Source organism: Mastigoproctus giganteus, chromosome 9 (assembly GCF_048544385.1).
Source record: "Mastigoproctus giganteus isolate SK-2022 chromosome 9, ASM4854438v1, whole genome shotgun sequence".
Lineage (NCBI taxonomy): Eukaryota > Metazoa > Arthropoda > Arachnida > Uropygi > Thelyphonidae > Mastigoproctus > Mastigoproctus giganteus.
In genome coordinates, this window is record NC_143583.1 from 63413566 (window position 1) to 63431389 (window position 17824).

Genomic DNA, 17824 nt, shown 5'->3' on the forward strand with positions numbered 1-17824 from the left:
TTCTTTTGAATTGCTGGTTTTAATTGATTTAGAAACACATCATAGTATTTGTCACTTATTGCTGTTTCTCATCTCCAGATAATGTTCTCGAATCACACTTTTGTGATGATTCCTGAATATAGCTAGTAACACCTTCCCACTCTCCTGACTGATGCTGGGTATGGGCTTTCTTCAGTTAAGGTGAGCCTATATGCCACCGCTATGGACTTGCTCATTTGCTTTCTGATGTGTAATAGGTCAGATCATCTCCAGTCATTTTGTGTTCTAAGACAGCAGTCTCCTTCATGCATATACAGGGTATCATCGTTATCCAAGGATAATTGGTTCTGGAAAATTCCACTTAAAACAGGGACCAAATTTTTGTGATGTATGTTATGTACTTGGACATAATAAAAAGTGGGATTGATGGAACTGAAAAATCAGACAATTATTTTATTAGGCATTTTTTATTATAATATGTTGAACAATGTATGGTTAAGTAAAGTTTATTGAAGTTAACTATTTTTCAGTTTTACAAATAAAGAATGAATCTAGAGTTTTTTGGGGTTTTTTTGCCATATTTTTTCAGAAAAATTGTGTCATAGCATTTAGTTATATCTCTAACTTCAAACTTAACTTTTACTGCATGATCATGAAGAGGGTCGTTCTCACAAAAGTATTCAGATGCTTGGTCAATTTTCTCAATGATTTCCTGTAGTTTTTTAATTTTCAAATCCTCGTAACTGCGGGGACTTGGGAAATGAACACTCAGATACTGGGGACCCACTGTATTATCAGAAAAGCACAAAACAGACATTAAGTCATTTTTCCTTCAGTTCTCGTATTAAATGCCAAGGAATCCATTTAGCATACACAGTTTTCAAATGTGCAACTCCTTGCCAGTGGTGGTATGTGCTGAAGCAGCTATGACATAATCTGATTGCCCTGGTCAGTGATAATTCTCAATACTTTCAATACTGTTCTTAAACTTGTTAGGCAGCCACACAGAAATATCCCCCCCCCCCCCACAGATCTTCTGGACCATGGCAGTCCAGATCTGCATGATAAAACTGCTCCTGTGTGGCTGCCTAGTAGAGAAAAAAATTTTAAATAAATGCAGAAACTTTTTTAATAATCAAAAACTTTTAAAAATATATAATTATTATTTTTCAGTTTTTAAAGTTTTAAAACATAATTATTTAGCAAGAAATTATTGCATGTACTAAAGCTGTGGTGGGCCAGATCTGCAGAGAAACTGTTCATGTGTGGCCTCCTATTCACCCACACTTGTTGTGTTTGTTATTTTTTTTTTTTTTTTAGGAGCATTAGCAACTAAGGCCATATTGCTCCGGGATGTGCGGTGGTCATTCCCTGACCTTTCCGCATCCTCCATATTTGGTGGTGACAGGCTCGAACCCGGGTCTAATCAAGAAGCGTGTGCTACGCACTACTGCTCCTTCCCATTATTATTCCAGACAATTCTCCTCCCAAGCACTTCTTCCATTCAAATGAATTCTATCTCTACAAAGCAATTTTTTTTTTTCTACAACTAAGACAGTTCATGCTAAGAAAAACTCTCCCCCACCATAAGTCTTGCAGAGTCCCTCAAGTCCTAGAGTTAACCCACAAGGCTTTCATCATATATTCCCTCCTATCATGGGTGGAAAGAATTGCAGATACAACAATGTATCCCTTCTTGTGATGTTTAACCAGTACTTTTTTCAGCTGTTTTATTTTTTAAGTCATTATTTCCCACGTGGATTGGTATACACCCTTTAATACCTTTAATAAATGATAGCCAGTTAGTTACATTATCGGTTTTAGCACCTGGAAAAGGTATTCTGGTTCTATTCCATCTGTCTTTACTTGAATTCCCCAGTAATATAACCTCCTGCTGAACAACAGCATTCTGCAGTGGAATGTCCTGGGGTGAACTTGGTAGAGCATCTCCCAGCATATAATTAGGTATTTGAATCGCCACCAAGCTCCCAGATTTAGTGTATTGACTCAATTTCTCAGTGACTCAGCCTCACCTAACAATATGCAAAGTTTTAATTTAAGGTCATCACCTTTAATCAGTTGTAATTTAACGTCATCATCATCCCTACATCAGGCACACAGAAATAAGCTTGATCAGCTAGAGAAAGTTTACATACATTAGCATTAGCATTAGTAGAGGCATTTGATGCAAGAAAGCAAGCTTATGCAGCATCAGCCAAAAAAAAAAAAAAAAAAACCCACTTCCACTTCACCCCTCTGTTCGTTCAAAATACCTGTCCAGCTGAGCCTTACATGTGATAGCATGTACCATGAAAGAGGTTACCTCACAGATGAATTAGCTGCATTAATTCTTCAGCCAGTCTGGATACTCCATGACAAGTTATGAATACCTTTTCTAGTTGAAACCATAATACTTAAGTGGTGGGCACCACCGAGAATAAGTAACACAACTGGGTTGTCATGATTGCAATACCAATGTACCTGCCCACCCACTGATGAAAAGCCAACAAGCCTTGAAATGGTGCGGTCTGGGTGGTAGTGCCCACCAAGAATAAGTAACAATAGTCTTCTCTTTTAGTGAAGCGCTATTTATTCAAGTAGTGCAATACATGTAACTTGTTGTGAAGAATGATCACAATATGAGATACAACAAAAACGATGCCTTTACACTACAACTGTAGTTTTTGTTTAAGAGCTATCCGTGATGTATCTACACCAATATTTAATAGTATAATATTATGCCTTGTTGCATTTATATTTATTATAGTATTATCACATACACCTTTTGGCAACTCTCATATTGTGGAATTAACTTCACAAATGGGTTGTCATGATTGCATAACCCGAGTACATGCCCACCCACCGGTGAAAGGCCAACAACCTTGAAACGGTGCTGTCTGGATGTTGGTGAAGAATAAGTAATAATAACCAAGAATAAGTAACAATAGTCTTCTTTATTAGTGAAGCATTACTTATTCAAGGTAGTGCAATATATGGTAACTCATTGTGAAAGATGAACACAATAGGAGATATAACAAAAATGATGTCTTTACACTACAAATGTAGTTTTCATTTAAGAGCTATCTATGGTGTATCTACACCAATATTTAATAGTTTAAATAAAATTAAAATTTAATCTTGTAAGTTTTTATGAAACTAGTTCAATTCTTTGCAACAATTGTAAAGTAGTTATTAATCAGTCCAAAATAGATTTTAAACAGGCTAAGAGTAGAAAACTTGCTTCTTGCCCTAATGGTAGCCGAGCATTCTGGTCTCTTGCCAAAGCTATTGGCCGCAACTTTTACCCATCTCTGCTGCCACCTCTGTCCAAACCAGATGGTTCTGTTGTCACTTCAGCCAAGGATAAAGCTGACCTGCTAGAATCCCATTTTTCTTCCAACTCATGTATTAATGATCTTGGTAAAACACCTCCCGCCATTCCCAGCATGCTCCATTCAATGCCTCCTGTGGTCTTCCATCAAAAGGATGTCAGAAGGATTTTGATGAATCTTGATGCTAAGAAAGGTCCAGGTCCTGATGGTATTTCTCCACTTGTTCTCAAAACCTGTGCTCCTGAACTTACTCCTGTTCTTTGCCACATTTTTTCCCTTTCTTATTCCAAAGGTGTTTTTCCTTCTGCTTGGAAATTTGCTCATATCCAGCAAGTTCCTAAAAAGGGTGACAAATCCCTCCCATCCAATTATCGTCCCATTGCAATTACTTCTACTCTTTCTAAAGTAATGGAGAAATCAATTAACCACCAACTCTTAAACTACCTAGAAACCTTCCGTCTGATCAACAATCATCATCGACTGGTGATATTCTGGCTTATGTTACCCATTTATGGACAAATTCAAAGGAAAAGTTCGGTGAAGCACAAGCAGTTGCTCTTGACACCTCAAAGCTTTTCAATCTTGTTTAGCATTAAGGTCTTCTAAACAAGCTTCCATCGTATAGTTTGCCAACTGTTTTTTGTAATTGGTTATCCAGTTTTCTCTCTGATCGTTCACTGAGGGTGATGGTAGATGGCTCTCTGTCTTCTAACTTCTCCACTAATGCCTGTGTCCCCCAAGGTTCAGTTCTTTCCCTCAATCTTTTCCTCTTGTATATTAATGACCTTCTTCCATTGACTGGAAATCCTATCCGTAGTTTTGCTGATGATAGCACATTGCATTTTGAGAAACCTTGCCCTGTTCTCTTGCCATGTTTGAGAAACCTTGCCAACTTGACGAAAATCTGCTACAAATTCCTTAAATGCCGATTTCCATGTAATTCTCCAGTGGGGCAAAGACAACTTAGTTGATTTCAATGCTTCTAAAACTCAGTCTTGTCTTATATCTCGCAAAAAGGATTCTTCTGCTCCTATGCTTATCTTTGGTGACACTCCGATTTCTAGGCAAAATGATATATCTCTTTTGGGGATTACCCTGACTTCTAATCTCTCTTGACACAAGCACATTGCAAATATTGCTTCCTCTGCATCTAATAAACTTGGTTTTCTTTTTCGCTCTCGGCGTTACTTTTCTTCCAAACAGCTGTTCACTCTGTACAAATCGCAAATTCACCCTACCATTGAATATTGTTTCCACATCTGGGGTCGTGCACCCAAAACCTCTCTCAGTCTTCTTAATTCCGTTCAGAAAAGGGCAGTTAGGTTAATTAATGATTCATCTCTAACAGAGTCTCTCCACTCGCTGTCTCATAGACGTACTGTTTCTGCTGCATGCCTCTTCTACAGATATTTCCATGGACGCTGTTAGCATTAGTAGAGTCATTTGATGCAAGAAAGCAAGCTTATGCAGCATCAGCCAAAAAAAAAAAAAAAAAAAAAAAACCACTTCCACTTCACCCCTCTGTTCGTTCAAAATACCTGTCCAGCTGAGCCTTAAACTTATTTAGGCTATCAACTTCCACGACAAGGGATGGAAGTCTGTTCCACCAACCAACCACCTGCTGGCTAAAGGCAAATTTTCGCACGTCTATCCTACATCTGTCTTTCCTCAATTTGAATTTATGCTCTCTCAGGTGATTATTCTGAGCGAGAGGAAGAATCCCATCAGCATTGAGCATGCTCAAACCATTCAAGGCTTTATACACCTCTATCAGATTACCTCGCTGGTGCCTAGTCTCCAGACACTGTAATTTGCAAAACTTAAGCCTTTCTTCGTAAGAGCACCCCATTGTTCCATTCACTAATCTTGTTGCCCTTCTCTGTACTCGTTCCAGCAGCTCTACATCCTTCTTGAAATGAGGCCTCCAGGCCTGTATACAGTACTCTAGGTGTGGCCTGACCATTGCCTTATACAAGGGAATAATCACCTCCTTATCCCTTCTAGAAAAATTCCTATATATCATTGACAATACACCATGAGCTACTCTTGCAGCCTGTCTGCACTGCTCAGAGAACTTCATATCTGCCTGCACAACCACCCCCAGGTCCCTTTCATTCTCTACCACTGTCAGTGTAGTACCACAGAGTTGATACGTTGCTCTGGGGTTGCTGTTTCCCATGTGTAGTACTTTACATTTGTCAATGTTAAACTTCATTTGCCACCTCTCAGCCCATCTGCTCAACCTTTCCAGATCCTGTTGCAGCAGCATAGTGTCAGTAGTGTCCTTGACAACCCTGCCTACCTTTGTATCGTCTGCAAACTTCGACATTAAGCTTGATATACCCTCATCAATATCATTTATGAATACAGAAAACAATAATGGACCCAACACTGAGCCCTGAGGGGCTCCACTAATAACATTAGTCCACGACGAGCAGTATCCATTGATTACCACTCTCTGTCTTCTCCCCCTCAGCCACCCCTTTATCCATAGCAGCAATTTGCCTCCAATGCCACACTGCTCCAATTTGTGCAGCAGTCTTCCATGTGCAACAGTATCAAAAGCCTTTCTAAGATCCAAATGTTCTTCTGAATTGGCTTCTATAATGCCCACTCTCTCTTTCAAAACAGTCTGAACATGTGCCGCCACCAGCCAACATCAATTTACTGTCCAACTTCAAACTCACAGAACCAACTTTTCATCTTCCTCGTTTATTCATTCAACTGCCATTTTTCTGGAACAACCTTCCTTCATACGTATTTCCTGAAATTACAGTCTACAGAAGTTCAAGTCCAATGTCAACAAATATCTTCTTTCATCTTCTCAACCCCCATATAATACCTCTCGTGTTTGGGATTTACATAAAAAAAAAAAAAAAAAAAAATCAAAGTAAATATAATTAATGAGTCGCCTACCAATGAGTGACCTATGTTTTGAAATCAAGTGGTATTGCATTTTGAGAAATCAGTGCCATAGAGCAAGGATTTCACTCTTATCTTTTGCTATGCTTAAAACTGGCAGGAGACCCTTTAATTTAACTTAATAAGCTAAATAGAATACAAGATAAATTAAGTTTTAAAAAACAGCCAACTTTAATTTTTCCGTTTTTGCTAAATACATATATTATTTTTAATTTATATAGGGCCCGTCTTCTCTTCTGGACAGATTGGGGTGAAAATCCTCGCTTGGAAAGTGTTGGTCTGGATGGAACTCTGCGTCGTGTAATTGTACATACAAAAATATACTGGCCAAATGGCTTAACAGTTGATATTCCAAACAGAAGAGTATATTTTGCTGACAGTAAGCTAGATTACATTGATTTCTGTAATTATGATGGTTCTGGACGACATCAGGTTTTGGCTCACAATCATGTAAGTTACGTATTGATTTAATTTTGTACTTTTATTTAATGGATTTCATTAATTTTATAAGACACTCTTGAAGGAGGCAAATTGAAATATGAAGTAACAGCAGTGGTATGTGAAATTTAATGAATTGATGAAAACAAGAAATTGTAAACTTTGTTTGGATTCTTTAAATAAAAGATTCTCTTTGTGACCTTACATATAACAGGTATACTTAAAATTCATTGAATTTCCTGGCAATTAATATCTAATGGGCAGTGTAACTTACTTGAAAAGTGAGATCAGAAAAAAATATAGGTCTTTAGCTTTTTACACAAAATATTAAATTGTTTTCTAAATTTTCTAGTCATTTTTCTACATTGCCTGGCCAATTTATTAGAACAATGAATTAATAGCATTTTGAGCTGCAATTAGGCCAAATTTATTAGAACGGTGAATCAGTAGCATTTTTGGGCTGCAATTAGGCCTCCAACCTATGCCCAGTACTAAGTACTATATGTTCTAATACCTCTTGTGTTTGTGGTTTTCATAAAAAAAAAAAAAAAAAAAATCACTCCACTGAAACCACATGCCATGGAATCAACAAGACATTAAAAAGTGATATGAGGAATGTTGTACTTTTCTATTTCCTGTTGCAGTAGCATACCATCATTATTGTCATTAACCACCTGGCCAACCTTGGTATCATCTGTAAACTTAAACATTAAGCCTGATATACCTTCATCAGTGTCATTAATAAATATTGAAAACAACAATAGTCCCAGCATTAAACCGTAGGGAACTTTACTAATAACATTAGACCATGAAAAGCAGTACCCATTGATAGCTATTATCTGTCTTCTTCCACTTAACAATTGCTTTATCTATAGCAGTAACTTGCCCTTAATATCTCATTGCTCCGGTTTGGACCACAGTCTTTTCTGTGCAACAGTATCAAAAGCCTTCCTGAAATCCAAGTATATGATATCAAAATTATTTTTTGTATTCAGTTCCTTGGTCACTGCATCATAGTAACCTATCAGATTGGTTAGACAAGACTACTCCTTAACAAATCCATGCAGTGACTGCAGTATAATTACTTTCCTCTCCAAATGGTCCTACATTACTTCTTTAACCAGTGACTCCATTATTTTCCCTGGAACAGATGCTAAGCGAACAGGTCTGCAATCATCCATGTCACCTTTTGATCCCTTTTATGAACTGGGAATACATTTGCACATCTCCAGCAGTCAATTTATATTTTCTTATCTACTTGGTTTTTTTTTTTTTTTTTTGTTTTTTCTTTTGTCAGTGCAGGAAAAGCCTCTGATTTCCTTGCACTATATGGTGAATACTATTACTATTAATACTATTTTTCCTGTTAATTTTGATAATCCACTGTAGTGGATTATCAAAATTAACATGTTTAGCTGATTTGATAAATTATCTACATATTCTATTGATTTGATAAATTATCTACATATTCTATTGATTTGATAACTTATGTACATATTCTACTGATTTGGTAACTTATTTTTGCACCACTAATTCACTAATATACATGCCAATATGCATACTTTTAAAATAGCTAGTGCAAGATATATGGATAAGCTAGCAGTGAACAATGTTAGCTTGTCCATATATCTTGCACTAGCTGTCTTAAAAATAATATTGTTATGTAGTATTAACGTAGAAGGCTGTGAGAACTTAAAAGGAAGTTTTAACGATATATTCTATAAAGTGAAATTTGCCATTTCAGAATTCTAAAATTAAATAATTACGAGTTTCTTGCTAAAAGTAGTGGATATTGTAAATAGAAGTATTTTTTTCTAGGAAAAGAACAGAAATCTTGCAGATCATCCTATTTTGCTTTCTTGTAATGCCAAACAACATAATATTGAGAATGGCCCACAAGAGAAAGGCTCACTTGGAAAAGAGACCATCACCACGTTATGATCTGAGGTGCCTAGAGGACCACTCTCCTCGAGTGTGTATTTGGAAGGGTTATTTGTGAGAAAACGGAAAAGGGACTTTGCCGAAATTTGGTCACTTGACTCAAGTGTCACTGAATATCAGTTCCATCACTATTTTGGATTCCCAGGTAGAAAGCCCAGCTTGTCATACCTGAGAGAATATCTTTGACAGCCTTAAGGGCAAGTTAAGATATTAATATTCATGGGTTTTGTTTGACCCTTCCACTTAATAATATGTCCTCATTTGGAGTTAGAGGTTTGCTTGAATGTACTCTCTCTTTCTCTTACACTACTAAAGAAAAAAAGCAAAAAACGAGAATTGTCTTCTTGTATGTATTGTTCTCAGTGCAACATATGAGAGAAAGAATTAATGTTTTAATATATCAGTTAGCTTCTATAAAATGCATCACTTTTATTACCATTGATTTTCTATTATATTTCTGTAGATTTTATTGTGATATACTTATAGATTTGTGTTTAAAAAAACTATTTGCCTCATTTTCAGTACCTTCTTCATCCTCATTCTCTTACAATTTTTGAAGATACATTATATTGGACTGATCGACAGCTAAATAGAGTACTTTCCTGTCATAAATTCAAGGGATCAAACCAGACAGTTGTATCACATCTTGTAAGCCAGCCATTGGGAATTCATGTCAACCATCCTATCCTTCAGCCCCAGTGTAATTATGTTTTTAATGTATATTTTTCATTTCCTTCAACAAAATTTTAAGTAATTAATTTTCGAAATGATTTGTTACTGTGTGTGTGTGTGTGTGTGTGTGTGTGTGTGTGTGTGTGTGTGTGTGTGTGTGTGTGTGTGTGTGTGTGTGTGTGTGTGTGTGTGTGAGAGAGAGAGAGAGAGAGAGGTTTCCAGACTGGGGTAATCAAATTAATTGAGACATGTTAGTTACATATTGGCATTGCCTCCTTCAAAGAGTCCCCTCCAGAGTTTATACATTGATCCCACTATTTCCTCCTCTCTTTAAAGCATCTCCAGAACTCCTGATTTGTGATGCCATCCAATAGTTTAGCAATTTGGCTTGAATCTCCATGATGTCCAAATCTTTGTTGTTTTAATTGGATTTTTGTTTTTGGGACCAGGAAGAAGTCACAGAGAGGGGTATGCAGATTGAGGGAATAAGGAGAGCATAGGACTATTTCCATTTTGTTCTTGGCTAAAAACTGCTGACCTAACAAAGCCATGTGGACTGGTGCATTCGTGATGCAAAAGCCAATTCTCCGTGCACCATTTGTCTGAGCATTTATCCTGACATCCTCCCTGAAATGTCTTAGGATCCTGATGTAGAACTAGTGTTTTACTGTTTGGCTTGATGAAAGAAACTCCTGATGAACAGTTGAACCTTGTTGAAGAAAACAATCAGCATGCTTGTGACTTTTGATTTGACCTTCTTTTCCTTTTTTCGGATGTGGATCTTGACATTAGTAGTAGTAGTAGTAGTAGTAGTAGTAATAGTAGTAGTGGCATGTGATGCAAGAAAGCAAATGTATGAGCTTATGCAGCATCAGCCAAAAAAAAAAAAAAAAAAAATCACACCATTCCCTCCAAATGCCTGTCCAGTTCCTCCTTAAATTTATTCAACCTATCAACTTCCACAACGACAGATGGAAGTTTGTTCCAGCAATTAACCACCCGCTGGCTAAAGGCAAATTTCCGCACATCCATTCTACATCTGTCTTTTCTTAATTTGAATTTATGCCCCCTTAGATTCGTAATCTGAACAAGTGGAAGGATCCCATCAGAATTCAGCGTGCTCAACCCATTCAAGGCCTTATATACCTCATTCAGATAACCGCGCAGGTGCCTAGTCTCCAGCCACTGCAATTTGCAGAACTTAAGCCTCTCTTGGTAAGAGGATCCCTTCATTCCCCTCACCAATCTTGTTGCCCTTCTCTGTACACGCTCAAGTAAATCTACATCCTTCCTAAAATGAGGCCTCCAGACCTGTACGCAGTACTCAAGCCGTGGCCTGACCATTGCCTTATACAGAGGGATAATCACCTCCTTTTCCCTGCTAGCAAAATTCCTATGTATCATTGACAAAACCCCATGACCTGCCCTGGCAGCCTGTCTGCATTGCTCAGAAAACTTCATATCTGCCTGCACAATTACTCCCAGGTCTTTTCATTTTCTACCACCTTAAGTGTAGTACCACACAGTTGGTACGTTTCTCTGGGGTTACTTCTACCCATATGCAGTACTTTGCAATTGTCAAGGTTAAACTTCAGTTGCCACTTCTTAGCCCATCTGCCCAAATTATCTAGATCCTGTTGCAGTAGCACACTGCCATTACCGTCATTAACAACCCTGCCAACCTTTATATCATCTGCAAACTTCGACATTAAGCCTGATATACCTTCATCAATATCATTGATAAATATACAAAACAACAGTGGACCTAACACCGAACCCTGTGGGACTCCACTAATAACATTAGTCCAAGAAGAGCAGCACCCATTGATTACCACCCTCTGTCTTCTAGCACTTAACCATCCTTTTATCCATTGTAGCAACTTACCCTTAATACCATTCTGCTCCAATTTGTACAATAGTCTTCCATGCGCAACAGTGTCAAAAGCTTTCCTGAAATCCAAATATATGATATCAAAATTATTTTTCACATCCAGTTCCTTTGTAACCACATCATAATATCCTATCAAATTTGTCAGACAAGACTTTCCCTTAACAAACCCATGCTGTGTCCGAATTATTGCTGCAGTCTTGTCTAGATGATCCTGCAATGCATCTTTAACCAGTGACTCCATTATTTTACCCGGAACAGAAGTTAAACTAACTGGTCTGTATTTACTCGTGTCACCCTTCGATTCCCCTTTGTGAATTGGGGATACATTTGCACATCTCCAGTCCGTGGGAACCTCCCCTGAGTCCAAGGATACTCTCATAATTATGGCTAAGGGTTTGCTTAGTTGCTTTGCCGCCTCCTTTAATATAACTGGATAGATCCCATCCACCCCAGTGGATGGGATCATCTTTTTTCCATTCATCTTTTTTCCATCCTTACAGCCAACCCTGATAAATATGCCATTTCTTTTATTACTTTTAAAATATTACTGTGCCATTTCTTTTTTTTTTATGTATATGCCATTGTAAAATTATTAAGCATTATGCAATTATTAATTAAAGTAGTTATGGTCGGAGAACATTTGGTTCCTGTGACGTTCACAGACATTCTTCCAGATATGATAGTCTAAGTCTTTCTGCTGGGGAGTCTAAAATGCTAATGGAAACTGAATTTTGGTGTTCTCCAACAACCAAATCCTCTGCTTGCATCTTCACATTGGTGGGACTATTAGTAACCATGGGTAGGTGCATGCCCTCCATATGCAAAGCATGGATCTTTGCACCTAATATACTGGAGGTAACCATCGAGGTTTGGTGTCCACATTACACAGAGGAATGCAGCCCTTCTATTACCAAGCAATACTAGCAGTAGTTAAAGGCAAAGGAATGGGTTATAATTTCAGAAAAGGAAATTAAAATGCGTTCAGGTGCTACACGACCTCTATTAATTGGGTAGATATTGCACACTGAACAAATACAATTGAATTATGGTATACCTTTAAAACATTAACACAGAAGCCGCGAATGTGTATATACCATTAAAAAAATACTCCACGTGGAGGATTCCAAGTTGGATGAATAACGAAGTTGCCAGCTTACTTGAGCAGAAAAGATGGCATGGAAAAGTTACAGAGCAATAAAAAGTACAAAACTATAACAGCTACAGAGTGATCTGTAATAGTGCCACAGAAAAAGGTTAGGCTGGCAAAGGCAGACTATGAGAAATCGCTGGCAAAGAGAGAAACGAGTGGGGATAAGGAATTCTTCACATATATAAATGCAAAGAATAAAAAGACAAACCAGATCAAACCCTTATGTAATGGATGTGGATAGTATTAGATACCCCAGCTGATGTTACAGATGAACTCTGGGAACTCTGATGTTGCAGATGACTCTGTAGCTGGGAACGAGAGTAGCCTTGTGCAGGCAAAATTTTTACGGCTCTGGAAATAGAGAAGTTTTTTTTTAACCTTTGCTGTTTTATTGACTTAAATTGGCATATTAATTTATTTTCTAGAGTAGCTTTATATTCATAGTCACAATACTTAGTTTAATTTTTAACTTCGATAGAGATTTTGTAAGTTATTACTTAGTATCGGTAAGGGTATCCAATTCACGTGTTTTACAAGTTTTGCAGCTCTGGCAAATGCAAAGTTTTTAGCGATATTTAGCCGCTTTATTGACTTAATTCTTATATTAAATTATTTTCTATAAGTAGCTTATAGACCTAGTCAAGATCCTTGGTTTATTCTGAATTTAGATAGTGATATTTGGAAGTTAATTAATACTTAGTGTCCGTAGATTTACCGTTCGTATCTTGCCACCATTGTTATACAATACAACGTTATATCCTGTACTAGATAGCGTTAGCTTAGTATAGTATATAGCAGGGGTGGCCAACGAGTTGATCGTAGATTTAATTTCGGTCAATCGTGACGAATTTTAAATATACAGTCATCCCTCGATTTGTGCACCTTGTGCAATGAAATTTTTGAGATGGCAGATTGTGGCACATTTTGAAGGAAAAAAAGTAGATCACATCACAAATTAAGTTGGCCACTCCTGGTATATAGTATTATCAATTAATCAGTAAAATTTATTAATCTTGTTAAACTTCATAATCAATTAAATTGTACTTTTTAAACTAAATAATGACTTAGATTTTATAAACGTAACATTATTAATTAATAAATAATTTGATACGGAAGTTGTATAACAAAACTTGGAGATAATACTCGATACTGAAAAAAACAACAACATATATATATATAGTGTTATAGCTGCACTGGGATATAAGTTTAGGGTTATAATTTTGTACTGAAATTGAATTTTATTGAAATTAAATCTAAATCATGACTCATACCAGAGTAGCAAAGCAAAAGGCTCAAGCTAATGGGAGTGCTGTGGCTCAGGGGAGAACTGAGGGGGGGACAGTTGCCCTCTGAATCACAACCTTTTAAAATGCACTGTTGCTTGATGTTTGTGGAGTAATCAGTTGCGAGACATGATATTACCAAGGGGAATGTCTTTGTGTGTGCACAATGTAAGGAGTGTGAGGGAATGAGGCGACAACTCAGCGTTGTTACAAGCCTATATGAGAGCTTTAACGACAGGGTGAATGCCGTCGAAGGATTTAATTGAGGGGCCCATCCCATCAAGCTCTCAGCTGCCCACATCAACGCCAGAACTTGCACTTGAACATCACTCAACACAGCGCCAACCCCCAAGGCAGAATGCACTGGTCCCACAGGAACTAGTCGTTGTCGGTGACTCTATTGTCAGGGAAACAGAGAACATATTGTGTAAAAAGGATAGGTGGAACAGGACCATGGCATGTCTGCCAGGGGCCAAGGTTGATGACATTGTAGAGCAGATATCATCTTTTAAGGGCACAAAAGGTGATATTGTTGTACATTTTAGCACTAATAATAGGGTTGAATTTGAAAGTGTCTGCAATTCTGCCCAGACACGATAGGAGGAAGTATATGAAGAGAGCCTTGTCGATCAATTCGGCCCTGGCAAGATTGTGCAAGGCTCAAGGGGTAGAATTTTTTTCAGCCTGGTCTGTGCTTGTTGAACAGGAAAAACTGCTTCTACAGGGATGGGGTACACTTAAATAGAAAGGGTGCAAGAATATCTGCTAAGCTATTGAGGCAGAGTTAGGTGGGTTGAAAACTGCTAGCTTGGGGGGATACAAGGATTAATAGATTAACAGTAGCCACTGGCAGAGGTGAAAGTGATTCTTGCACTGCTTCTATTGGAGGCCCCGAGTGCCAAGCGAGTGATCATAGCGATATTTCCAAAGTGATTTGAAAGCGTTTTTTCTCTAAGCGACAGATTGTAGAGATTGTTAAAACCCTCTTTATTTATAAAATTATTTAATTTTGGCTTTTTCTAAATAAAGAACTAAGCTTTGTATCAAGGAAGGAAAGACACCTTTCTTTTATATTTATATATATATAACCAATTTCTCTAACACACTAACCACTAATCTCTTATCGCTTGGTCACTGGTGGCACCGCTCCTGCCTCCACATGGCGGGGCTGGTAGTCTGAGTATTAATCTAATACTCAGGGCGAAAAGGAGCAAACATGGATCCATTAATATCACCGACTGTAGAGCCTATGTGCTCCCATGAACTTGAGTCATCTCAAGCAAAAAGAATCAAAAAAGATGATTCTTCACATGACCTACCTGCGTTTTTAATTGTACACTCGTTATCAACGAAACCTCTTAGTAGCTTATCGCCATTTCTTGTGCAGAAAAGCATAGAGGCTGTAGCAGGTACTCCCAAAATTGTCAAACGCCTTCGCTCAGGAGATCTTCTTATAGAGACTTCCAATCTCAATCATTCTAGACAACTCCTGAAGCAAACGACCTTCGGAGGCCTTCCCATTTCAGTAACACCGCACAGAACTTTAAACACCTCAAAGGGAGTCATCTCGGAATGGGACCTCCTTAATGTTTCTGAGGAAGAAATTGCCGAAGAACTTAAAGCACAACATGTTGTCGGTGCTAAGAGAATTATGACCAAACAAGATGGTGTCCTTACACCCACAAGAAATGTTATCCTTACCTTCAGCAGTCCGAATCTACCAGAATCAGTAAAAGCTGGCTACCTTTCCTGTAAGATCCGACCCTATATACCAAATCCACTTAGATGCTTTAAATGCCAGAAGTATGGTCATTCTCAAACAGCATGCCAAGGTAAGACAATCTGTCCCCTGTTTGGCTCATCAGACCATTCCCAAACTGAATGCACAGCAGCAACGCCAAAGTGTCCCAATTGCCAGGGTACTCACCCCGCATATTCTAGAACTTGTGAATTATGGAAAATGGGAAAGAAAATAATGAAGTACAAGGTAGAGAAAAATGTATCTTACCAAGAGGCACGTAAACAGATATTAAATGTGATGCCTGCCAAAACATATTCCAATGCAGTCAAAAACACTAAAGAATTTTCTACACAGACTTATATTACTATTCCTCCTAAATTATCTCTTATTCAATGGGCTAGATCCATCCTTGCGGATGATGAGACACTGACAGCAACAAAGACAAAGAGTCCATCAAATTTTACTAATACAAAACCATCCAAGCCACAACAAGACGTTCCCAACTCAGGCACATTATTGAAGGAGAAAGATTCTCATCGTGCACAAAATAAACCAACTGAACGAACTATGGAAATCGATGAGAAGTTAAATAATGAAGATCCTGTTCTCATGCTTCATGCTGACGATGAGATGGATATTACTCGCCCAGTCTTTTCAAAACGAGAGAAATATAAACAGGATCGAGGGAAAAACAAACGATCAGACCAATCCACCTAACCTAAACCCAAGTAATGCAGAAAATTATTCAATGGAATTGTAGAGGACTAAGAAGCAATCTTGACGAATTAAAGTACTTAATGCACCAGCATGATCCTGCATGTATTTGTCTACAGGAAACTTATTTATCATCAAATTATACCCCATACTTCTCACGGTATACACTATATAGATGTGACAGATGTTCTGAGTCTCCAGCAAGAGGAGGAGTAGCAATATTAGTTCGTAGTAATGTACCATCGAAAATCGTTCAGCTTTCCACTAATCTAGAAGCAGTAGCCGTTCGTATTGCTCTTGAAATTAATCTCACTCTTATCTCCATTTATATTCCACCAAACGCTTCATGTTCCATTGCAGAATTTGACAATTTACTTAATCAACTGCCCCAACCTGTATGCTTTCTAGGTGATCTAAATGCTCATCATCCTTTGTGGGGTTCCCCGAACATAGATCGTAGAGGGAGGATGATCGAAACTGTACTTGATAACCATCACTTAACACTACTGAATACCGGTGTGCATACTTATATCCACTTGCCTACAGGTTCTAGCTCTGCTCTGGATCTGTCCATATGTTCCTCATCCATTTATCCTAGCTTTGATTGGACAGTATTAACTGACCTTCACAACAGCGATCACTTTCCTATAATTTGCAAAATACAGACGGATACAAACTATACATCTAACCAAAAAATTATGTGGAATTTTCACCGAGCTAACTGGGAAAAGTTTTCGAAAACTGTGCAATTTGATAACCATTTGATTCTTACTGCATCTATTAATAATGCCACTAGACATATAGTAGAACAACTACTTGGAGCTGCTACCAGCGCAATACCGAAAGTTAACCTTACGAAACAAAGGTATAATAATTGGTGGACAAGGGACTGCTATCTTGCCAAAAGGAAACAAAACAAAGCTTGGAACACCTTTCGCCGAAATACTACAATTGAGAACCTTATAAACTATAAACGGCTGAAAGCTGAAGCACGCCGAATTCGTAGAAAAGCTAAACAGGATGCGTGGATTCGATTCAGTTCTACCATCTGCAGAAACACTGACCCCAGAATAATTTGGAGAAAGATCCGTATCCTCAGTGGAAAGTGTCAACAAACCAAAGCCCCAATCTTGACCTGGAAAGGAATAGATATTTCTTCTCCAACTGATATTGCAGAGGCTTTAGCGAAAACATTTGCAGTCACTTCATCATCTCAATCTTATGAAGACTCATTTAGACGCAAAAAAATGTCCATGGAAAAATATAAAATTAACTTTGTTACAAAACAACCTCATTCTTATAACCTTCCGTTCACTATGAATGAACTCAACGAAGCTCTCCAGAATTCTAGAAATAGTTCTGCTGGACCAGATGGCATTTTCTACATAATGCTTTGCCACCTCAACTCAAACTCAAAATCTATACTACTAAAATTTTACAATAGAATCTTTGAGGAGAATGTTTACCCTGATACATGGCATCAGTCAGTTGTGGTAGCCATAGCGAAAGCCGGGAAAGATGCTTCCTCTCCCAATAGTTATCGTCCTATATCTTTGACCAGCTGTTTAGGAAAGATAATAGAAAAGATGGTACACAAGAGACTTGTCTGGATTGTTGAAGATCAAGATGCTATATCATGCCATCAATTTGGTTTCCGCCGTAACAGGTGTACAACTGATGTCCACATCAAGGTTGAAGCTCACATTCGAAATGCTTTTCTTAAAAAACAGCACATGGTAATGATAACTTTCGATATTACCA

The 17824-nt window shown here is 37.9% G+C and overlaps 1 protein-coding gene across 1 annotated transcript in view; it reads left to right on the top strand.

The window, feature by feature from the left end:
• mgl (low-density lipoprotein receptor-related protein megalin) overlaps positions 1-17824 on the top strand; it is a 1043262-nt gene that overhangs the window by 439571 nt on the left and 585867 nt on the right. Inside the window, exons 30-31 of the mRNA XM_090381453.1 lie at positions 6455-6683; positions 9135-9312. Of these exons, the coding sequence (XP_090237579.1) occupies positions 6455-6683; positions 9135-9312 (407 nt within the window). The remainder of the gene's footprint in view (positions 1-6454; positions 6684-9134; positions 9313-17824) is intronic.